At 47.3% G+C, this 24072-nt stretch overlaps 1 protein-coding gene across 1 annotated transcript; it reads left to right on the forward strand.

Annotated features, from left to right (window-relative positions):
• LOC146174222 (acetylcholinesterase-like) lies at positions 1–9644 on the forward strand. The gene is made up of 3 exons (XM_084585357.1): positions 1–317; positions 2164–3380; positions 9503–9644. Exons 1-3 carry the CDS (start codon positions 60–62, stop codon positions 9642–9644), a joined length of 1617 nt encoding a protein of 538 aa, XP_084441483.1. The 5' UTR covers positions 1–59.
• The last annotated feature ends 14428 nt before the right edge of the window (positions 9645–24072 follow it).

The raw sequence follows: 24072 nt of genomic DNA on the forward strand, positions 1-24072 counted from the left end.
AACGGTAGAGGAAAGTGTTAGCCACGGTTATCAAGGTCTCAACTCTTTCAGACCAAGCCATGGCGAGAGTTGGAGTTCTGCTAGTCATCTTGAGAGTGTCCATGGCCAGCAACTTGCACGTTGAAATGGAGACCAAGGCTGGACGAGTACGGGGTACTGTCCTGAAGGTGTTTGGAAAGCGTGTCGAGCAGTACCAGGGCATTCCGTTTGCCGAACCGCCCATTGGCGAGCTCCGCTTCAGGCCACCGCGGCCCAAAAATCCCTGGACGGGCACGTTGGATGCCACGGTCTCTGCAGCAGCCACAGCTTGCCCTCAGGTAGGCGCTTAAGACAGCTATCCAAGCTATGTCCTGTGAGGTTTGTAGCTGGTAGCTTCTGCGTCTTCATAACCAATTAGAGAAATGATAAAGCTAAAAGAAACAACCAGATGGATACTGAAGCTAGTTCAAAGAACATTTTTTGGAGGATCAAATACCGTAGTTTAGATTGCGGGGAATGGTTGCAATCTCTTTTTAGGAAAAAAACTCGAATGAAGGATACAGTTATTGTCAGTCTATGAAAAAGGTCAGGGGAGGGGGGTAAATTCGAGATTTACTTACACCTTCGTTTCTGACGCGAGATGAGAGTATGACGCGAGAGCGTGTGTTACAAGCCTTCTTGTTCTTCTTCTTCTTCTTCTTTTTCTTCTTCTTCTTCTTCTTCTTCTTCTTCTTCTTCTTCTTCTTCTTCTTCTTCTTCACCTCCTCCTCCTCTTCCTCGGCTCGCGACGGCTCGGCAATAAAAAACTAACCAGCGTTCAAAGTTGGGCAGCGCGTGAAGCGCCCTTGACATCTTTTGCTTGGAGCTGTGCTTCCAGTGCATCGCTACAAGACACTGTTGATGGGAAGGATGTTTTTGTTCGTAGTGAAAAACTTTCATTTTGCATCTGATTTTGATTCAAATAATTATTCCCTTAAACGCCCGAAGGAATTGCATAAGAAGGGATCATCAAGAGGTTTTTGTACAAACACAAACAAGAACACCATAAAACAACGAAATAATACTTGTCCAAAGGAAAAAAATGGAAGTGGAATGCGAGAAGACGGAGGAGAGAGCCCACGTGTGAAAATGAATAAACATGGTGTAGAAGGCAGTGCATAAAAATGATATCAAACACAACTGGCTGTTTTAAGTACGAGATATGACTGAAGATATTACCCTCACGGCAAATGATCGATTAGCTTTTACGTGAAAGATTTGGTGTCAGGGCACAATACTTTTGAATAAAAAATTCCGCGACGATGGTCATCCAATCGGCAATCATGCGCGCACCTGTAATAATTGTGAAATTTCTTGTGATAGTAAATTGATGGGTTTTATAGGCTGCATAGGTTTTTTACCTGTCGACTTGAGGTACATCTGCCTTTGTGCTTCCTCCCATTTCGACAGTTCACCCGTGGAAGTGCGGCGATATCCGCGAGGTCTAAGACAGTGGCAAGCAACGCTCATCTAGCAGCACAAGGGCGGGATCTTACTCCTATCGTGCCCATAAGTATGGTAAGTGTTTTCTATTTTATTAGGCGCTGCCAACACACGGCTACATCACGCTTGTTTTTAAAACGGAGCTTTACTAGCCTCGTCGAAACAACGTCACCGACCTGGTACATTTGACCTTAAAGTGGAGGGGTGAGGCGTGTGAAGCACGTGACATACCACGTGACCTGCCACCATAGCTGCGAAGTGCGGTGCCAGCGGCGCTTTAAGGCCCCGTATCTACACAGAACAACGTGTTACTTCACCGCTCGCCCAAACAAAAGCAGGAAGCATTTGCTTGACCCTCGCAGACAGCCAGGGAGATGCTACGACCCAGAATAAGTGCTTCGACTGTGCTATCGTAGACGCCAGGCAGCATGTGATAGTTTTGATTCATAACGTAATACACGATAACATGCAAACTCCCTGCTACCTCTTAAATTCTGGCTATAGCTGAAGCGAGTCCTCGGGGATGGGCATTAAACGTTGCAAAACACGTGGTTGTCTGTATGTGTGCAACATGACTTATTAACACAGCATAACCAAGCATAACAAAAGTTTCGTCTGCATACCCGGGTTGAAGCAACTTTTTATAAATATAGAGGAGCATGTAAGCTTATACTAACGTTGAAATCGTTTGTAACCTTGCAGGTAGAACGAGCCGGACTTGGGATGCACGGTGTCACCTACACGGAGGATTGCCTACGTCTCAACTTATGGGTTTCTGAGCGCGCCTCAATTTTCAGCTCCACACGACCAGTACTTGTCTGGATACACGGAGGAGGATTCAATTACGGGAGCGGCACTCAGGCGAACTACAGTGGTGCCACAATAGCAGCAATGACGGATGTCCTAGTTGTTTCGATCAACTACCGCCTTGGCATCCTCGGGTTTATGAACGCCGACTCACCTGAGGCTCCTGGAAACGCCGGTCTCCTGGATCAGGTCATGGCCCTTCAGTGGGTACAACGCAACATTGAGTCCTTTGGAGGTGACCCGCATCTGGTCACACTGTTCGGCGAAAGTGCGGGCGCGGCGAGTGCGCACGCTCACGTCCTGTCTCCATTGAGCGAGGGCCTCTTCACGAGAGTGGTCCTCATGAGCGGCAGCATATCGAATGTGGACATGTGGGACATGATCCATGAAAGCATGATTAAGGCCAACAAAGTAGCCGACATGGTCGGCTGCTCTAAAGGAGGAACCGTAGACGTCTCATCCAATGCAGGAGAAATTGTTGAGTGCTTCAGGCGCATGCCCGCCGAAGAGCTCGTTAGGGCTGCCGCCGAAAGCCTAGCGCCAAAGGTCACCGCATTCCTCCCCACTTACCATGACACATTCTTGCCAAGGATGCCTCTAGCCGCCCTCAAACAAGGTTTTTTCGGATCAGTCGATATCCTAGCGGGTGTCACGTCGGACGAGGCTGCTCTCTCGTTGTTAGCTTCAGCAAATGATGAGCTCCTGACAGAACACCTCCGAGCATCACCAGGGCTCGCTGATACTCTCAAGACCGCCGTGTGGCCATGGGTGAAGATGGACACACCGGACATAATCAGTGAGTATCAAGCTGATGCTCCCAAGGACGACGGGGACGCTCTCAGACGTCAGTACATTGACTACCTTTCGGACCGGATGTTCAACTGCCCTTTGCGGCTTTTGGCGGAGAAGCATAGCAAAAGCGGCAGCAACGTCTTCGCTTACGTGTTCGGCCACAAATCATCGACGGCACCGTTCCCCAACTGGATTGGCACGCCTCATACCTCCGACTTGGCATTTGCTTTCGGCCACGCGTACGCCAAGCAGCCAGACTCAGCTGACGGCCGCATGAGTGAGGCCTTTGTGCGGATCCTAGCCACCTTCGCAGAAATCGGGTGTGTGCCAATGATCATGTTTAACTTCTGATTCCTACGTTTCTAGGCATTCTGCCTATGAATGTGCGAAACTTGACGATTGCACAGTGAAAAAGACGAGGTAATGATAGAGAAACTATTGTCCATGTCATCTGATGTTGGCTGCTTGCTCATTGTGCGGATTGCATATATGGTTTAAAAACAGAAGTAAGTTTTATCCGAGATGAGTACGCGCACGTCTTGCGAGCTGTTGTCACACGAAACATGTCCAGTGGTACTTAGACCTTTGCATTGGTTTCTATATGCCTGCTAAAATCTCGCTCTGGAAAAAGAAAGCCGGCCATCACCAGCTTCCTTGCTCAAGTCGGACATTCGTACAAATCATTGCCGCTAAACACATCATCCTCCTGAAAACCGAACGCTTACTTTGTCGGCATTGACAATGTGTGCGAAAAATCACGAGAAATGCCCAGGCAGAAGGTAGTAGGCCAATCATATAGCCAGCCACTAAGTGGACGGCTTTGTCTAACCTCTGAAAAAGGTGGCTGCTATATGCTGTTCGACACAAATGCTGCAACACATAGATAGCACAGTTCCTGAATTTACTTGCACAATTTTCATTTCCTCACATTCTCTCAGTAGATAAGTGGCCGCAGATTTCGAGATTTCGAGAGAGCGCATTTGTTTTGCAATGTCCCGTATTATTTTGTACCTCTAGCCACTGTTATTTTTTTTTTCTGGCTTTATTTACAGCTATATGTTCTATTTTCCAATATCCTGTTTATATACATAGGTATATTCTATTTTATTTTTTTCCCTTCATTTTCTTACTTGGGCTATTCACATTGTCTTGCTACCTTTTGTGGATTTGTCACTTTATGTTTTGTTGCATGGATAAACCAGGAGCTTTTTGTGATAACCAACACGACGAGGTGTGCACACTGAGCAGCTGCCAGCAATACATCTATGCTTATTAACATCACCAGCCGGGAATACATGGCGGTTCTTGAGCTTGACTGTGGAAGAAATGGATCTTTCCGGAGAGTCGTGCAGTCCTCCTAATTTTCTCTTGGCTTCTTGGTCGAGTACTATGCTTTTTGCATGCTCTTTTACACTTACTTGGCGGTTCGCCGTGGACAGCCTAGAGTTCTTATTAACCGCGGACCCTGCTGGGACTTGATTTTCAGTAGATTCATTGCACAACTCCTGTTAGCAGTAAGCTGTCTCGTCAAAGCATGTGCTCATAGAATCCAGCAATGCCGGTACAATGGGCGTGATTGTGCACAACGCTCGCTGTTATCCTTTAGCCCATTTTCCAAATGATAACTCGTTGGCGCTCTGCACATTCACGACACATAGTCGAATTGCATCTTTTTGAGTTTCCTTAATTGTACTTCGGTGTTTCACATTTTCTTGCACTGATCCGTGTAATTTTCTCCCCTTTGTTTTGTTTGCACAATTTAAACTTTTTTTTGTGGCTTTGTAGTCATTTGCGCGTGTTTCCGTGCAGCAGGATTATTGTTTCTCCCGTCAGAAGTATACTTGCTTCACATTGCTCATATGCCTCTTTTTAGGGAGTTATTTGAATCAGTTATGTATTTTACATTTTATCTCTTTTTCTTCAGTGCGCATAGTTTTTAAGAACGAACTGAGGCTGGGCGTGTTTACGAAATGTCCGCATTTCTATCCTTTACACTTTGCGTAGCTTTATTGCTTTTTAAAGGTTTTACTAATCCCTTTACCCCACTATACCTCTTCTCGTTATGTTTTTCCTCCTTTTAAACATGCCTCTTTTTAGTCTTTTTCTCGCCTGTTTTCAGTTATAATCTCACATTCAGCTCTGCGTTATTCGCAGGATCTCTTTATTATCAGTTCTCATTATTCGAGCAAATGTTTTCTGCGCGAAAGCCCTTTTGGTTTTGCTAATCTGCCAGTCCGCTCTTTTTATATATATTTTTCTACCTACGTATGTTCCTTTTGAGACCGTATCTTTTGCGTTTTTGGGTTCTATTCAATTCATCCTTCCCTTTATAAACGCTAGCTCATTGCCACACCCCTGCATCTCTCTATCCCTTTTCCTTCCGTACAGGTTTCTTAAGCACGTTCTTTTTTCCGGTAACTTTCCCCTGCTTCCTTCTCGTCCTCCTCCCATTTATTTGTTACTTTTATTTCTACATTCACAGCTACCACAGTAGTGTTGCTTCTCTTCGAGGTAGCGGCTCTACGTGTCTTCGCTGAATGTCACTATGTTTCATTTTTGCCTCTTTTTTATTTTCACCTACCTCGCTAGCTCTAGCTGCCTCCACATAACTTGGAGGCAGCTAGAGCTAGAGGGCTATGGAACGAAAAATGGTAGTGGTAACATTAAGAGATAGAAAGCGTGCAGAGTGGGTCAGAGAAATAACTAAAGTTATCGACATTCTAGTGCAAATTAAGAAGAAATGGACATGGGCAGGACATGTAGTGCGAAGTGAGGATAACCGATGGTCGCTGAGGGTAACAAACTGGATTCCAAGGGAAGGAAAGCGTAGCAGGGGGCGGCAGAAAGTTAGGTGGGCGGATGAGGTTAAGAAGTTCGCAGAGGTCAAGTGGATGCAGCTAGCACAGAACCGCGGGTTAAGTGGAGAAATATGGGAGAGGCCTTCGCCCTGCAGTGGGTATAATCAGGCTGATGATGAGGATGACAACTTTACTTGCCGTATCCTTCCGCTCATTGCTTCTTTCTATTTGCTGTTTTTTATTTTTTCTATAAATCTCAGGGGGCACTACTTTGCTTCTCCCGGCTTACCATGAGTTCTGTTTTTTTTTTTTCTCTCTTTCACTTCATCGACCATCTTCGCGACAAGAACTACGTTATTACGTCTTGCTTCCTTTTTGTTCAGTTTTGTGCATCCCTAATGTTGCATATAATTGGCTTTTTTATTTTAATTCAGCTTTTTCCTCTTTTAGGATATGTTTTTTCGCTTTATAGTCGGCAAAACCTTAATACTAGTGGATTCGTCTCCGCTTTGCGTAATCCTTCACTGCTTTTTCACAAAAGTAAAACAATGCAAAGTGAGGGAAATATTGTTACAAGACACGTAACATTATTTCACTGTCATTTAACATGACATGTAATTTACGTAGACGTTGCCAAAGCGGCCCCGCATTGAATTCGGAGAATGAATATACGAAACTAGCCCTCTGGAGTCCTTGAATTTAGCGTCAACGTTCTACTCCAACGCCATGCATTCATGTTGTAGTGGTTAATTAAAGCGAGGCTTTATATCCATCATACGGTCTTAGGACTGTGTGATAAATATTGCGCGTGAGATAATATGGGCATACAAGGGGAGTAGTGAATGATGTAGTGGCATATTGAAAGGGATACTGCCGAAATGAGCCTTCAATGCTGTCGCGTTTTACCTTACAGCAGAGCTTATCTAATTGCCCTCATTTTTTTTCAGACAAACATTATACACTACTAGGTGCAGCCGCTTCAGTGTGTTATGAAGCTTATTACTCGCGTACTAATTTAAGGCACATTTAATCCACTTTGAGTGAATAACAAGATTCAGTCTGTGATATCCCTGATGGCATCATATTAATCGAGCTTTGAAGTTTTAGATAGCCGCTCCCACTGGTTCCCGTTGTTTTTGAAGTTCAAAACAATATAGCATTGCCTGTTGTTATCTATGCTCGGCTGATGATCCTGTCTAATCGCTTGAAACTGCAGCGACTCAAATGTGCTGCCTCTGGCATTCCCGGTAGTTCAGAAAGTAAGCAGAAAATCGCTTTAATAAAAAAGAGAACTTAGTCGGTGTTGAGCTCGCACAGCCATGATACACGCGTAGGAAAACGAGTAGCAGAAAGAGAAGGACGAAAAGGAAAAGGTGAGGACAATAAAATAAATAAGGAGGGAGTAATATGCGGCCTTTAAATGCGCAAAAAGATGCACCATCAAGTATTTTTGCAATTATGAACGATGAAATGCACATTGCGGAATGTGAGCAGGCAAATTTCACAGCGTGATAAGTGCCTGAGGCAAACATGCAAAGCGAAATTACAGCTTTCCCAAATGTTCAATGTCATTGAAGTAACCAAGTAAACTGTTTTTGCCTCTCTCATAGCTCGAGTCGTTTTTGGACGTAAAAATAAGGCTAGGTGTATAGAGCACGATCCATTATTAAAAGGTACATGGGAACGCTTCTTCATCCAATGTTCATAATATGCATGGTCGTCAGCGTACGCAGAACAATCAAGCATGATGTGTCCCTAAGTTTTGATCGAACCGCAGCTGCCCCAGTAGGTACTGTCGTTTCACCAAAACGTTATCGGGACCCGTTTGTGAAAGCAGAGTTCAGGTCAAGTCGGTGATAAAGAGCTTCCTGATGATGAGGAGGTCTAGAAGGAAATCCTCATCTTATAAGTGGATAGAAAGAGTAAAGAAATTGGTAGTGATGAGCTGGCAAAATTCAGAGGCGTTAGTTTTGATTGAAAACAAGTCTTTTAGTAAGATTGGGAGCACTACATTGCGTGAACAAAGTGCAAATGTACCTCCAATGTTGCTGGATATTACGAGCTACTCGATCTCCCTTTTCAGTGGCCACAATGTCACTGTGAGCGCTAGAACATTATGCAGCGGCCTGTCGTAATAGCCAAATGACTAAATACCAAATATTAAGGAAAGCTCGCTAATAATAGTTTTCTTCAGCAGGTTGGAGATGATTTGCAGAGATGTTTTGGAGTCGTTGAATATAACCCACCTGACTGCGTTTCGGCAAAGGATATAGGAAACTGCTTCCTGAATTCTGTATAGTTTAGCTATCATAGATGACGCCTTCCACTGCAATCGGTAAAGAAGGACACGGCTTGTTTATGGCATGTTATCGCATGGGCAAAAGCAGCCTATGGGTAGCGGCTCTACTAGAATGTCGTGTATTGACGCCAAGGAGCTCAAGTTCTGTGCCGACCCACTCTCTGTTCTCTAGGCGTGCTCTCCGCTACCGTTCGGTTGCCATTAAACCCTACTGGGTACGAGCCCAAATGGCTACGTGACAATAAAAAAATTACAGGAAAATACTTGAACCGTCAATGAAAGTTCGGGTGTGCTACATATATCACTCAGATAATTGCTCGAGGATAGATCTTCAAGGTTTTTGCGCCCACACCTGGTATAAAGTTCTTCACTTTTTCATGCGAGAGCACGCAGAGGAGAAATGCTATAATTAGAAGTTTCTGGAGCTGAGTGATAGTATTTCAGAGAAGGGCGAAGAGCAGCTTGACACGGCCACAGCTTAGTTGCTTGATCAGGATAGTGCTTCTTCCCTGCAAGGGTATATTTGAAATGGGTACACATAGTTTTCTGGGCGGCAGACACATCTAGAAGGAGGCATCCGATCTTATCATTCGACCATGATTCCTTAACTTACTGGCTGTACCGAGTATGTCTGGACTGTTTAAAACGTCGCTTATTTTTGCGTGTGCGTGTAGAAAATTGTTCCGGTGAAGCAGGCGGCTTGCAAAATACCATAAAAAGTACGCTGCCCCATAAGTTAATTTCGTCCATTAGCTGTCATTCGCAAGCCGTTTTATATTTACAGAAATAATTTTGTTGTACCAGAATGAAAAATTAACAATAAATAAATACATAAATAAATAAATAAATTTCGCTGAAAGCACAACTGAAGTGAGACAAGAGCCGTGCCAGGGACTTGGGTGAAGACGTAGACCTGCTGCCCTTAGACCATCCAGTCTTGGGTAAAGGAAGTTATTTACGTTTGGAATAAATAACACATAAACGCCCAGATAAATGACGGTGGAGCCATAATGAGGAAGAATAAAACGACATAGTATGGCTCTATTGCGATTCCGGTGTTGCATAACTACTGTTCTTGTTGTTTTAATATAATCTAAGTTGCTGTTATGGTATAAATTGCTGATTGTATACTTGCTACAGTTGGTGGGGGACGTCGTTAACACGCCTCCCCATCGTTATCCGGTGTTTAAAATTACCGCAGAGAGGATTTTGGGTTCTTGAGCGCAAGAGGAGGGTCCTCACAGCGTATGTCTTGTACAAAAAAATATTGGAAACTGATTTTGGCAGAGCACGTATTCTAAATCAAGTCATCATAAACGCACACGTATTTTTTTTTTTTTTTCAGTGTTCCAGAGCTCCCAAGTGGGCAAAAGTGGCCAAAGTACACCAGGAGCTCCCCCGTTATGGTATTCATGGCCAATGGGCAGTTCAACGAGACGCAAGACTTCCGGAAGAAACACTGTGAACGTTGGAAATCTGTTTTATGAATACAGTAAATTCTCATTTTTTATCGTTGGCACAGCTTTTTAACCTTCAGCTTCCCATCCCTCCACTAGGACCTTTGTTTTCTTCCCAATTCTGCATGTGAGAGCCATAACATTCTTTGTTGTGTTTTGTGGCGTGAATTATTGCTTTCCAACTAAACCAATACGGGGTTTAACCTGGTTTTATCAGTAGTACAGTTTCAATGCATTGTTTGAAATTCCTGCGGTAAACCATATGGATTGTGACGTCACGGTGTAGCGGTGCAATCAGAACTCAGGCACAACGACGGCTTAGATGATTCTTGCCCGGCTCTGGTCCGAAGTCGGCCGAAGGAGGTAGTGGCCATTGCAGGATTTGGGCCACGACAGCTCGTTCTGTGCGCTGATTGGTTTACGTTCACTGGACGTTGCTCCCGTGGGAACGAACGCATTCCAATTGGAAATATGGGGGAAGGGATCTCTACCCGAGCGATGCGCTTTGTTTCTGGTCCGGTCAAATTCTCGCGATCTGAAATTGAAATAGATCTACAAGGTGCTTTTCAACTGTTCACAGGTCGGTATTTTAAAATTTGTGCGATATCCGCCAGTGCGGTCTGTGTAGGTTGGTTGTACAGCAAGGTGGACATTATGTACGAGTTAGAGCTGAGTTTTAAGCAATAAATGATAGGGCCATTTTTTTTTTAACCCTACACCAGCGACATAAGTACAGCAAAAATTCGTTGTAGGTATAGGAGATTTCCTACATTGGTGTAGCTGGTGTTGGTTAAACAAATGGCCCTGATATAAAATTGAGTAACTATATATATATTGAAAATACGTATTTTCAGATACTAAAGTTTGACTTCCCGCAATGCGCGTGCCTAAATTGACGTCTCCTCTATTCTATAGCGCCAAACCAGCGGGCGCTACCTCCGCGACAATGACATGCACAGAGAGGCAGTTTTAATAATTCGCATGGCGGGAAGGCAGTTTTACGAGAAAACATGCGCATAATTTACGTTAAATATTTCGAACTATATAGACGATAATGAAAATTTAAAACATGGGCTTAGCTTTTCGGTTGAAGGCTTCATTTTCCTTATATGAGGCTGGTTGCTAAAACGGAAAATAGAAAGTGCATTAGTATTTTATGTAAATAATTGCTTAAACACTACTCTCTATCAAGTAAATAATGTCCGCTTTGCTGTCTACTCCACATGTATAGACAGCACTGACGTATATCTCACAGTGTTTAAAATATCATGCAGATAAATGAATTGGAAGCGAGGGACTGTTATAATAATGGTGAACTCTCTCAAGGTTCGTTTACAGGTAACACCAATATCCCAAGAAAGTAGCAGGTTTGACAGCCGCCGATGTAGCTCAGTCGGCGACAGCACCGAACGCGATATTCAGAGGTTGTTTGGTTCCCAGCATCAGCACGTTGTTTTTCCTTCCACTTTGTATTTATTGATTGTTCCCCTAAACTGATTACATTACTATCTAAAGTGAATACAAAAGTAAATATAAAAAATCCCCAACGCTTTCCTTGGCCTCGCCGACTGTTGGCTCTTTCCTTCAGTGTTTAAAATAGTGTCTTGTAAACCGTTAAAAAAAAGCACCCGGCAGGCAGGTGGTCTAGTGAGATTCGGGTAAGTTATGAAAGCATTACATGGGGTGTCTAATTTAAAAATAATCTTTGAGGAGTGGCCTGTCGACCATTCTCTAACAATTAGGGTGACACCTCCTGGCATGCCTCTTTCCCATTTGTGTCCAATGGGCTTTCTGAACGCGCCCGCTCATTGGCGGCTCCTATGTAACGAGTGGGGTGCCGTCGCGACCAGTTACCTTCATGTCTTCTTGAGCACAGGCCTGAGCTGCGTGTAGGAGAGAGAGGAAGAAAAGCGTCATATACAATCGCCGATATTTTCAGTTTGGCATGCTAGAATATAAATTCTTTTGTTGCAGAGTGGAGTGACGGGATTCTTATTGCTCGTGTGCGTTTCGTAAATTCCGCAAACGGCTCTTCATGGTCCACAAACATTACTTGGCATAAACATAAGATGTTCTGCGCTTATCAACGTTGCTATATATAGCTGAGTTGAGACCATATAAAAGCCCGCTATGCCCATTACGATTAACCAACTTCTAGAAAAACTTGTTGAGAACTAAGAGGCGACTCCACATTGAGACACCAAGCTTCGAAGCGCGCTGCCACGTTGGCAACTTTATTTTGTCATATATAAAATTCAGGAAAGTGCAACTAGAAAAAAAAGGTATATAACTGGGACGTACGTTAAGAGTTATTCTTAAATACCGTTTCCTGAGTGTCCATGTTTTAAAGATGTGATAGTAACAGCACTATGACCACTTATAACAGCTCGACATTTCGCAGCTTGAAAATGTCGTCTCAGCATTCATCGCAGCTTTGAAAACGCTGCAAGGAAATGCTAGAATGGAGTGTAGTTCTGCCCTACTCCACTGGAGTGTCCTCTTCCTTTCTCTTTCTTTCTTACATTATGATATGCTGCGCTATGAATCAGAAAAAGCTGAAATTTTAACTTACCTCAGAAAACGCTGAGAACAACATTCGTGCACAAAGTTTAGCAGGTGTAGACAGCCAGCGGCATCTGTCTAATAACTCGACAAATTAAAGCCTCCGAGAGGAAGCTGCGAAAGCGAAATATTGATCTCTGATTCTACAGACGTCCTAGCATTTGCATTTACTCCCGGCAGGTGGCGGTGTGGTAGTAAGAATGTGCCTCCCGCGTGTAGCAAAGCAGCCTGGTGAAAACATTGCTGCGCAGTGCTTGGAATCATGTTTACAGGTCACATCACTCGCTTGAAAAGAGCCACAAATAATAAAAGGTGCAAGAAAAAGAGGCCTTTATAATGTGCGAGCTAACCTTATTCCTTCCTATATGCATGACCCTGCATTTCTGACGGGAGCATGATCGTTGCCTGAAATGCATTGCACATGCTCGTTCCTCACTCATAACTTACAGGAAAATCAATGAGGAGGTCACATAGGTCTACATTATATTGATCACGGACAGCAATTCACGCTGTTGGCCACACTTCACATATGTTAAACGGAGTTAGAGAAATTAAGGTAAATCGATGACAGCGGGTGATATAGCACTATATACGTTTATGGTATTGATAGAACAGCAAGTTAGTTACCGCGTAGTAATGGTTCTTTTTTGAATCATTAAAGTTGCAACCTACCTATCTACCGCGTAATGCTATTTCATGGTACTGAGAGGTAATCATTCAACCCAGAAATCCCAGTTCTGTCGATGATACCAAACATTTAGCTTTCCCTGAACTTTCCAGTATCTCGCAGTACAGTAGACTGCGTAGCATAGTTAGGTGAAGCATGCAACGTGTTCGGTTCTCATAGTGCGCAAGCTCACGCCTGCAAGTGCATACGAGCAGCATAAAAAATCACCACGCGCACGCTCGTAAAATGTTTCCTGCTTTAGCTTAGCTGTGTGTTACGGTGCTGAACCCGGCAGAGCAAACCACCCTGCACTCCGTAATCTTTGGACTGTAAGAAGCGAAGATTGGTATGCTGTTAGCTCTTTGGAGGAACTTCAAACATATTTCGCCTGTTTCTTACTCATATATAACGAGCGTCTATATTTCCCTTTCTCTTTATTAATGAACGTTTTCTATTAGATTTCCAATCAATAAAACACACCTGCAAACCTATTCGTTTAGACAGTAGTTTGAGCAGTTATCACAACTTTGTAAGTAGGAAGACTTAAGATGTCGCATGGTTGATGTGATTTCAAGTCTCGATATTGTATACATATTGTTACGGACGACAAGGAAGAAGAAGCGGGCAGTGGCGCGGGCAGGAGCGCTCGCGCTAGGCCCGCGAACATTCATTAAACGTCATCTACCATCGTCATCGGTCATGTTCTGTCTCATGTCTTCATCGGCTTGCCGTATCGTAACATTTGGTTGGAGGTGCTGGTGCTTCATCATGACCCCCCCCCCCCCCCCATTCTGGTCCGGAGCATCAGCGCCCTGCGACTTCTTGCGCCGTCGGCGAAAGGTAGGAGGCACTGCATGGCTGTTCCCCAGCCTGCCGGACCCAGCAAGACCTTGCCGTTCCTCCGCCCCGTCCCCCCCGCCCCGAACACAAGACACGACGAAGGAGAGATTGACCCGAGACGCCACACATGACCACAAGACACAAGGAGAGACCCGAATGACCTAATGTGACTCCACTGACCTGATGTGCCGACCAAGGACCCTACGACCCAAGACACCGCTACACTTCAAGACATTCTCCCCTGCCTATGCCATGCGGTGCGTGCCTTGGCCTCCGCCATCGAGTCGTGGCAACCTGTGGCCCGAGAGCGTCCTGCCAAGGTTCGTTGGGAATCATCGTGACGGCAAGCCATTCTATTCTTCCTTCCTCTTCTTTTTCAAGCATCTAGACACGCCCATCATCATGCCATGGAATCATCAACATCGCTAAACTTCCTCGTCCACGATCGGGACGATCGCTCGGTGGCCCCGGGTCATGTTACGGACGACAAGGAAGAAGAAGCGGGCAGTGGCGCGGGCAGGAGCGCTCGCGCTAGGCCCGCGAACATTCATTAAACGTCATCTACCATCGTCATCGGTCATGTTCTGTCTCCTGTCTTCATCGGCTTGCCGTATCGCAACAATATTATCAAATTGTTCAGCGCAGATATCTAAGCGAATTGTAAGGAAAACTTTGCTAACATGAGCCTCCAGACAGGAAAACAGAGAGACATAGCGGCCCAACAAGCGCTCACTTAAGCTTCTTAACTTCAGGATGGAAATGCAGACAGCAGAACACAATATGCTCAAAACTAGAAAAGGATGACGCTTGAAACGATTACAACAAATTAAACCACAAAAAGTTACATTACTTAAAGAATAATGCAAATAAATATAATAGACATACATGAAAGCGTAAACAAGAGTAGCCAGTGGTTTAGCTCCTGTTAAGCTTAGTTGATTTGACAAACCAAGATCGGCGTGCTCTTCTGCTGTGTCTTGAGCGCGTTGTCTTTGCCTGTCCTTTGCAAACTCAGCGCAGTCCATAAGACTATTGGATCCACTGAGGCGAAGCGCATATATATACCCCTAGGAGACGACCTCTACTAGCTCTCCCTCAACCCCAGCGGAGATAACGCCGGCTCTCGCACATCAGATGGAGTGAACGGCGACGGCAGCTGCATAGCCAGGCAATGACTCAAGGTAATTTGTGTTCTTAGCATTGCGGCCCACGCAAAGAGCCGAAGAGCTGGCGTAGTGTTGTTTTCGCAACAAACTCTGCCAAACAAGCTGTAAACTAGCATCCACACTACGTGCCCAAAGCAACAACGCTCATCTGTCCGCACACGAGAGCTCTGCACAACGAGCACACATTGAGTTGACACCTTCATTTTATCGGTCAACATAAGTTACCCTTCAAAAATCGAACTCCTTCTGCGAAACCGCCATAGACGGGTGACGGATACAGGTATCACCTTTATTCTTTGCGGATAAATCTTCTATAATTTATCTTGCCAGTTTATCTTTACGACTACAACGAATTATTACGATTTCAAAAACAGGGTTACACTCACTTGAACGACGATGTTCTTCAGGATGGTAAATGCATTGGCCGCTCAGGCCGCTATACAAACCCCCGCAAGAAAGCGGCAACTTATGCACAACACCAGGTTTGCGCAAAACGAACCTAGTCCAATACTTAACATTACATCATACTGACCTCATGAACTAGACTCAGATGTATGCTGCTGTGCACAAATACTACGTAGCAGAGGGTCTGAGATTCGAGTCCGATGTCAATAATGTGGCTGTCATCTTAAATATCATCATAAGTTATTTATACTGTTCCGTACTTCATAAGGCTTTATTGAAATATGTCAGAGTGCATCGCACAAGATAAGATAGTGACGATGTTAATTTTCTAGCCGGATGTGTTGTATTTGTTGATACGTATTTGAAACTCCTGTGGTGTCTACTGTGTAGGGGGAATGGTCAACGATCAAAAGTATTGTGTTTGCATATAAGGATACAGGTGACACCTGTGCGTAGTAATATATTTTGAGCTATGTAGACGATAAATCTATTGATCCGAATTCTCTTGGCCTTTTTTTTTTAAATACCTTCGGTTATGCGGATGTTCCCTTGCTCATTTTTCACACACTTGACTTTAACCACGGGGATCAGGAAATGGTTGAAGGGAAATTGAGATGGTTTTACAATTCACTAATAAGTTCAAGATGTTTGCACAGTATTACAAATATTTTTTCTTACTAAAAGCTAGTTAGGGGAGACATATTAGTGGCATGTGCTTGCTCAGCGGTGTATATATCGCGTGATTACAAGATTAGTGTTAGTTTGACGGAGCAAGTGGATAAAATAAAAAAAAAACATTACAGCCGATTTGCATACTTAACAAATGCAAATTATGTGTGCAGCTCTGCTTACCATTTTTATACTTTTCTTTGGATTTTAGTTTCTTATACTTTCGTTTTACTTTGATATCAAATGCTTTCATGCATATCTTTCAACTGTGTTGATCGTTTATTAAGTTACATTAAACTGCTTTCTAGGAAACAAAAGGCATAGCCCCTGTCACACTTTTTCCGTGGACACCTGGAGTGATGTTAAGTTCGTGTTCGGCAGGTAGAGAAGCAGAAGACGATGATCTGATGATGGTCAGGAGGAGATAAATATTTACAGAAGCAAAATATTATACATTGCCAAGCAGTTACAGTAACAAGAGTCACACAGACAACTGCAACTTAAGACAAAATAGACTCTCACACAGAGAAGTCACTTTACAAGACCTTACTTTTCTACCGAGAATTTCGGTGAAAGCCTAGGGACTGTAAATACGTGCTAAGCACGGAGCCTCAGTCTTGACTGTCGAACATAGTCCGAGGACCGCTTTTTGATAGCAGACATCAACAAAGACCCAAGAGCGGTCACCTTAGGTGATCCGCCCCGAAAATGAAGCAGCCAATCAAATTATTTAAAAACATGCCACAACCCCAGTGGGTTGGGCATAATCTCGGACCCAGGTCCTTAATTACGTCAAATAAAAATACAACATTCAAAACACACACTCTCTCCACTCGCCGGTCCCCAAACCCTCTCACACGGCGCCTGTCTTTGCCTCCCCTCCTCAGCGTGTTTGCGACGCGACCTTGCAGCTGGCGCTTTTGTGAAAGAAACGCCGCGGGGTCTCTGGAGACTAGGCCACCCCGCCGTCCCGTTCGAGGAAAAGGGGGGGGGGGGAGGCACTGTCCCAGAGCAGTGTACAGTTGCTGTTGCTCGCACCCGATGAGCCGCTGCGTGGGGGCTAAGTGCCGCGCCTATTGTCGCCTTCTACAGGGCGTTTAGTGAGCGCTTGGGGCAGGACAAAACGGCTTCATTATCGGGGTCTCTCTGCCGCGATGTTTCGCGACACAGCGGGAGATCGCTGGGCTGATTGCCTACTTGGGAGGGCCGAGGGTCGCGCCCATTGTCGCCTTCTGCAGGCCATTTAGTGAGCGCTTGTGGCAGTGCAAAAAGCTTCATTAACGACGTCTCCCTGCACCCATGCTTGGCGCCACGGCGGGAGATCGCTGGACGAGCTGGCCGTAAAGTGGTTCGCAGAAGCGTGCCACTGTTTTTCCCGGCTGATAATTGGATGCGTCTGTCGTTCGCTTCTTGGCGACGCCTCGGGGCAAAGGGGCGAAACAAACCAAGCCTCCCGCGCGCCCGCGCCCAAGAAAAGGGGAGAAAAGGAGAAAAAAAAAAACAGCGCTCGCTCCTTGGCCTCGGCGCGTGGGGGGTTCGACCGCCAGCTCGACTCCACGTGCGAGTCGCTTTTCACTGCTGCCTTAGACGTCCCTCCGAAGAGGGTAAATGCGCTTGGAATCCGGTCATTTCAGCCTAATACAACAAAGGCCGCAACAACCCGCGAAGAAAACAAAACATGTAAGACACTTCGCACGTGAATGGAACACCAAATGAATCTCGCGACACAAGATGGGTATTACACAAAACAAATCACACATTCGCATCGGCGGTCCGGACAGTGTTCGTAAAAGTCCCGCGCGCGAGCAATTAGATGTCCTCACGCCAAGTTCACGCGCACTCCACCGTTGACATCACACATTGCACCGGGTACGCGGGAACATTTACGCGTCGCCGAAAGGCCATGGCTCAAGCGTGTGCTTGCTCTACGCCCCAAGTCACATTGGGGACACGGGTTAACGCGTCGGCGTTACCATTGCTTGACCCTTTCCTGTGGGTCACCGTCACATTGTAGCGCTGTAGGGCCAGTGCCCATCGCGCGAGTTTTGCCCCATGAGGCGTACTAGTAGTGAGATAGGAGAAGGGGTTGTGGTCAGACACCACGTTAATTTCTGCCCAGTACACCCAATGATCAAATTTCTTTAGTGCCCAGATAATGTCGAATGCTTCCCGCTCGATCGTAGACAAGCGGGTCTGCATTGGCGTAAATCGGTGGCTGGCAAACGCTATCGGCCTTTCCCGTCCCTCGTCTCCCATCTGCGCCAAACAAGCCCCCGCTGCAACGTCGGACGCGTCGGTGAACAGCCAATATGGCCTTTTAATGTCGGGGGTGTTCAGCGATGCAGCTTTGCACAGAGCTGAATTGAGCCTGTCGAGCGCGTTTTGCGCTTCCTGGCCCCATGAATCGTGTTAGGTACCCCTCGCTTCGTCAAAGACGTGAGTGGTGCGGCCACCTCGGCGTATCCTTCAACGTAATTGCGGTAGTAACCACATAATCCTAGCAGACTCCGTAGCTGTCTCTTTGTTGCGGGGGGCACGAGCCCACGAATGGCCGATATCTTTTCTGGGTCGGGCCCATGGGTTCCGCCTCCCATTATGGGTCCTAGGTACTTAATGTGGGCCTGTGCGACCTGACACTTTTCCCGGCTCACTTTAAGCTTGGCGTCGCGCAACAAATCAAAAATTATTTCTAAGTGCCGCAAGTGTTCAGTCCACGAGGAAGAGAAAATGGCGATGTCATCGAGGTATGCGGCCGCATTAGCCTGATGTTTCGAGACGAGGGTGTTCATTATCCGCTGAAAGGTGGCCGCGGCGTTCTTTAGCTCGAACGGCATGACGCGCCCAGCATATTGTCCCTCGTGAGTTACGAAGGCGATCAGATGTTGGCTCTCCGGAGCTACCGGCACCTGCCAGTATCCGCGTCGCAAGTCGATAAGAGTGATATACCTGGCGCGGCCCACCCTCATGATGAGCTCTTTAGGGGGTGACATTGGAAAGGCATCCGTGCGCATCGCTGCGCTTAAAGCGCGATAGTCAACACAGATGCGCACCGATCCATCCTTCTTACCTACGCATACAACGGGATGGGCGCACTCGCTTTCCACCAGATACACCAGCCCGAGGTCTAGCAACTCTTTTACCTGGCGGCTCACCTCACTCCTTAATAACTCCGGCACGCGATATGGGAAAGTGCGTTTGAGCTGGTGGCCTTCGTGCAGCTCTATCTTATGTGCCCCAACTTGTGCGACTCCCGGCGTTTCGCTGAACAAATCAGCATAAGCTGCAAACACCTCCGAGATCTCGAGGCGGTCCTGAGTAGGTAGGTGTGCGAGTTTCTCCGCATCTATCCGACAACCACCACATCTCTCAGGCACAGACCGAGGGGTGTACTCGATTTCACCAAACTCCTCGTCTTTCTCGAAAACTACTCCGACATGGCTGACACGTGCGTAGTAGGGTCGCAGCCTGTTCACATGCACTATCGCTGTAGCCTTTTTTCCCTTGTCGATTCTGTACGAGTTCTGCCTCTCTTGCGCGGTTACGACGAATGGACCGAGCCATTTGGGGGCCATTTTACTGCCCGGGTCTGTGTCAAAGAGCAATACCTGGTCTCCGACGACAAACGTCTTGCTCCGTGCACGCCTGTTATACACCTGCGCGTAACTTCCCTGACGTGCGCTCGCCGTCAAACCCGCTACTTCTGCTGCTACTTCTAGCTGCTCGCATAGCTGTCGCAAATACTTTGCGGGTTCTTCCCTGAGTGTGTTCGGGAGGGGTTGCTGGCCTCTCCATGTTCGCTGCAGAATTGCCAGCGGCCCGATAGGGTTTCTACCGAATAAGAGCCGGAACGGCGCCACGCCTGTAGTGTCATGGGGGACTTCCCTGTACGCCCAGAGAACGAACGGGACCAGTCTATCCCAGTTCTTGGGATCTTTCTCAATAACATGGAACAACATGTTGTTCAAAACGCGGTTCCACCTTTCCACTGTCCGTTGCTCTCCGGATGCCCAGGAGTCGAAAAACGCGGTGCGCATCCCAGTCTTGCTAACATCTCACGCGTCAGCTGCGCCGTGAAGTTCGTTCCCTGATCTGAACAGACTACCTCAGGTATGCCTGTGCGGCTGAAAATCGTAAGCAAGGCGTCGCATGTTGCCCTAGCTGTTAGGGATTGCAAACAGACTACCTCCGGCCACCGCGTGCACAAGTCAACGAGGCAGAGAGCGTACCTATGAGCCCTGCTCGACGGAACATCGAGCGGCCCGATTATATTGACAGTTACGACCTGAAACGGATGGTCGGGTCTGGCGAGAGGTGTGATGGGAACCCTATCTTTAATTCGCCTGTCTGAGCGGACTTGACAGCCGTGACATGTCCTGCAGTGTCGCGTTACGTCCCCTTCTAAGCCTGGCCAGAAAAAGCTGTACTTAATTCTGGTCTTTGTCTTCCGTGGCCCCAAATAGCCTCTCCAAAGGGACTCATGCGCAAGGCAGAGTACCTCTTCACGCCTGCCAAGGGGGAGCACAAGCTGCTTCACTTTGCTGTCGGAGATCGAGTCCCAGTGATACAACAAGCCGTCTGAAACAAACATGCCTGCCTTCCCTGCCTTTGCGTCAGCCCACGCTTTCTTTAAGGTTTCGCCTGATACTTGGTCGGATCTGAATACCTGGCGCTCTTTTAGGGCTGCGTCCGCGTCATCCTGGATCGAGCTTACATCTTCCTTCTCGCTTTCTTCCAGATCTGCTTCACAGGGCTGTTCCGTCGCCACACCCTGCTCACGACTCATTAGTTTGTCTGCCTCAGGCCCCGCCGCTTGCTCCTCGTGTGATGTAGAGCTCAGCTTTGCGCTCCGCTCCGCCATGGTGACAGACGCGTTAACTGCTTCAGACAGAGGGCAGGCCTTATTCATAACAAGTGCCTCGTAACGACTGTCTATCTCCGAAAGCAATTCCCAATCCTCACTGAAGAGCAAACAATCCACTCCCTCCTCCAGCTTATCCGAAAGCGCGCATACAGTGTCTACTGCCTCGGGCCCTGCTATGTGTGCGGTGGGCCGCCTGATGCTTACCGCAAGAGTGACCAGTTTTGCGTTAACCGTCTCTCCAAAAGCCGAAACCAGCTTTATCGAGCCGGATGGCTCCCGACATATACTTGGCACGAGGTCTTCACTAATGACGGTTATGTCGCTACCGGTATCAATGATAACTGTCGCCGGTATACCTGCGCACTCAATCTCCACCTGCTGTAGCTTCGATTTGCGTACCTCGTCGAATGACTGGGGCGTTTTCATCTCTGCAACTAGGGTTGTGTGGGAGGTTACTGACGCCGGTGTTTCGCATGCCTCTACGTTGGCTACAGCTACTTTTTGAGCTCGAGCGCGTTTCTCCTTCTTCTGCACGTTTTGTGAAGCGCGAGGGCATTCCTTGGCTCGGTGGCTAGATGCGCGGCACTTATAACACTGAATTGGCCGTTTGCTATCATTGTTCGCCGCTTGCGGGGGTCCCTTCGGTTTTTCCGCATACACAACAATTTGTTTCGCTGCGCGCCCCTTGCTCTCAGCCTGTTCGAACGTTTGGACAACGTCGGATATTTCATCCGGTTTTAGCCACCTCTCCTCCTCACGAAGACGCACATACTCTAAGCCCTCAGGGCACAAGCTACCCTTTATGCGATCTGCGATGATCAATGATACCAGGTCGTCTTTGGTTTCTACGTCCCGTGACCGAAGGTAGTACTGAAAGTACGTCTTAGTGCGCGAGGTGAACTGCGCCCAAGTTTCATCGCGGCGTTTCGTCGCGCGCTCAAACCGTTCGAGGTATTCTGAGGGGTTAAGCTTCAGCTCCTTTAAAACGGCTGTTTTTACCGACTCGTAGCTGCCACACTCATCGTCCCCGAGGTTACGGAGAAGGTACCTGACACGCTCAGCTATTCCTGGCATAATTAAGTGAACGTGGCTTTCGTTTGGCACCTTGTACGTCGTGAAAATTCTCTCGACTTCCTCGAACCATAACGACACGTCCGCGTCACACGGCCGCTTCAGTCCCTTAAGGACTTTAGCGCATTGGGAGACTGGATCGGGCCCCATTTGACGCTGATCGTCAATGTTTGACCTTACAGACGTCTGCCCGCTTCCCGCTATCGCTATTGCACCCGCTGGATCCAGCCCAAGTTTCTGTAACTCTAGGCGTTCCAGCGAAAAAAATTTCAATTTTTCCAGCTCAAAATCTAGTTCCATGCGGCGAATTGCAACCGCATCGGATACCGACATCTCCGCTACTTCATGTAGCGCTCCTGCAACAGGCTGAGTTGTCGCTTGGTGCGACTGCTCGCTGTCATCTGTTATATCTCCCCCTGTCTCTCTCTCGCCTACGCTCGCCATCATGCTCCGTGTTAAAACCATACGCCACTTTACACTTGAGCCATAGCCACTACAACAAAGCGCAAGAAATCCCGCTTACCAGTGCTGGTGTCGCCAGTTGGAGCCTCCGTCCCTTGGTGCCTCAGCCTCGTCGGAGTCCTTCCCCAGAACGCTGCCTCTGATTCGGGGCCTGGATCACCTTGCTGCTTCTGGCTGGACGTGCGGACGCTTGTTGCCTAGTGGGTTCCCAGGGCCTGGGTGCTCTGGGTGATGCTCGTGGTCGCTGGTTGCCGAACCCCGTCATGCTGCGCCAGTGATGTTAAGTTCGTGTTCGGCAGGTAGAGAAGCAGAAGACGATGATCTGATGATGGTCAGGAGGAGATATATATTTACAGAAGCAAAATATTATACATTGGCAAACAGTTACAGTAACAAGAGTCACACAGACAACTGCAACTTAAGACAAAATAGACTCTCACACAGAGAAGTCACTCTACAAGCCCTTACTTTTCTACCGAGCATTTCGGTTAAAGCCTAGGGGCTGTAAATACGTGCTAAGCACGGAGCCTCAATCTTGACTGTCGAACATGGTCCGAGGACCGCTTTTTGATACCAGACATCAACAAAGACCCAAGGGCGGTCACCTTAGGTGATCCGCCCCGAAAATGAAGCAGCCAATCAAATTATTTAAAAACATGCCACAACCCCAGTGGGTTGGGCATAATCTCGGACCCAGGTCCTTAATTACGTCAAAGGAAAATACAACATTCAAAACACACACTCTTTCCACTCGCCGGTCCCCAAACCCTCTCACACGGCGCCTGTCTTTGCCTCCCCTCCTCAGCGTGTTTGCGACGCGACCTTGCAGCTGGCGCCTTTGTGAAAGAAACGCCGCGGGGCTCTGGAGACTAGGCCACCCCGCCGTCCCGTTCGAGGAAAAGGGGGGGGGGGGAGGCACTGTCCCAGAGCAGTGTACAGTCGCTGTTGCTAGCACCCGATGAGCCGCTGCGTGGGGGCTAAGTGCCGCGCCTATCGTCGCCTTCTACAGCGTCTCCCTGCCCCCATGCTTGGCGCCACGGCGGGAGATCGCTGGACGAGCTGGCCATAAAGCGGTTCGCAGAAGCGTGCCACTGTTGTTCCCGGCTGATAATTGGATGCGTCTATCGTTCGCTTCTTGGCGACGCCTCGGGGCAAAGGGGCGAAACAAGCCAAGACTCCCGCGCGCCCGCGCGCCTGCGCCCAAGAAAAGGGGAGAAAAGGAGGAAAAAAAACAGCGCTCGCTCCTTGGCCTCGGCGCGTGGGGGGTTCGACCGCCAGCTCGACTCCACGTGCGAGTCGCTTTTCACTGCGGCCTTACACCTGGACAACGACATAATGGAAAGGAGGAAGCTGGAAATGATAGTGCAAAGGGTGAAAGAGGCTCAGAAGTGTAAAGCTTCCAAGCTTTTTCGACCACCTGGCGATCTTTAACGAGCACTGATATTGCAGAGCACTCGGGCGCCTCCACGTTTCGCCTCCATCGAAACGCAGCTGCCGGAGATCGGGTTCAAACCTTGACTCTCCGGTAAAGCAGTCGGGTGTCTTAATTGCTGCTTCACCGCAGCAGGTTCATTGTTTCTTTTATTTATTATATTTTATTGCAGATTAATAATAATTGGTTTACAGGAATGAAAAGGCTCAGTATTTGTTAGTTTCCGCGGACAGCTGAACCTCGAAGTACAGGCAGGAAGGCGGGAATGAAAGCGGTCAGTGAGAAAAATGTCCGTAGTGAAGAGCTACGAACTAATTTAGACC

This window comes from Amblyomma maculatum, chromosome 11 (assembly GCF_055883805.1).
Source record: "Amblyomma maculatum isolate TAMU_Amacu chromosome 11, ASM5588380v1, whole genome shotgun sequence".
NCBI classification, from domain to species: domain Eukaryota; kingdom Metazoa; phylum Arthropoda; class Arachnida; order Ixodida; family Ixodidae; genus Amblyomma; species Amblyomma maculatum.

What these genes read in the sequence shown, in the direction of transcription:
- LOC146174222 (XM_084585357.1), top strand. Translation starts at nt 60, where the DNA reads ATGGCGAGAGTTGGAGTTCTGCTAGTCATCTTGAGAGTGTCCATGGCC. An exon ending in CAGCCACAGCTTGCCCTCAG is followed by an intron (nt 318 to 2,163) that starts GTAGGCGCTTAA and finishes GTAACCTTGCAG; the next exon opens with GTAGAACGAGCCGGACTTGG. An exon ending in GCCACCTTCGCAGAAATCGG is followed by an intron (nt 3,381 to 9,502) that starts GTGTGTGCCAAT and finishes TTTTTTTTTCAG; the next exon opens with TGTTCCAGAGCTCCCAAGTG.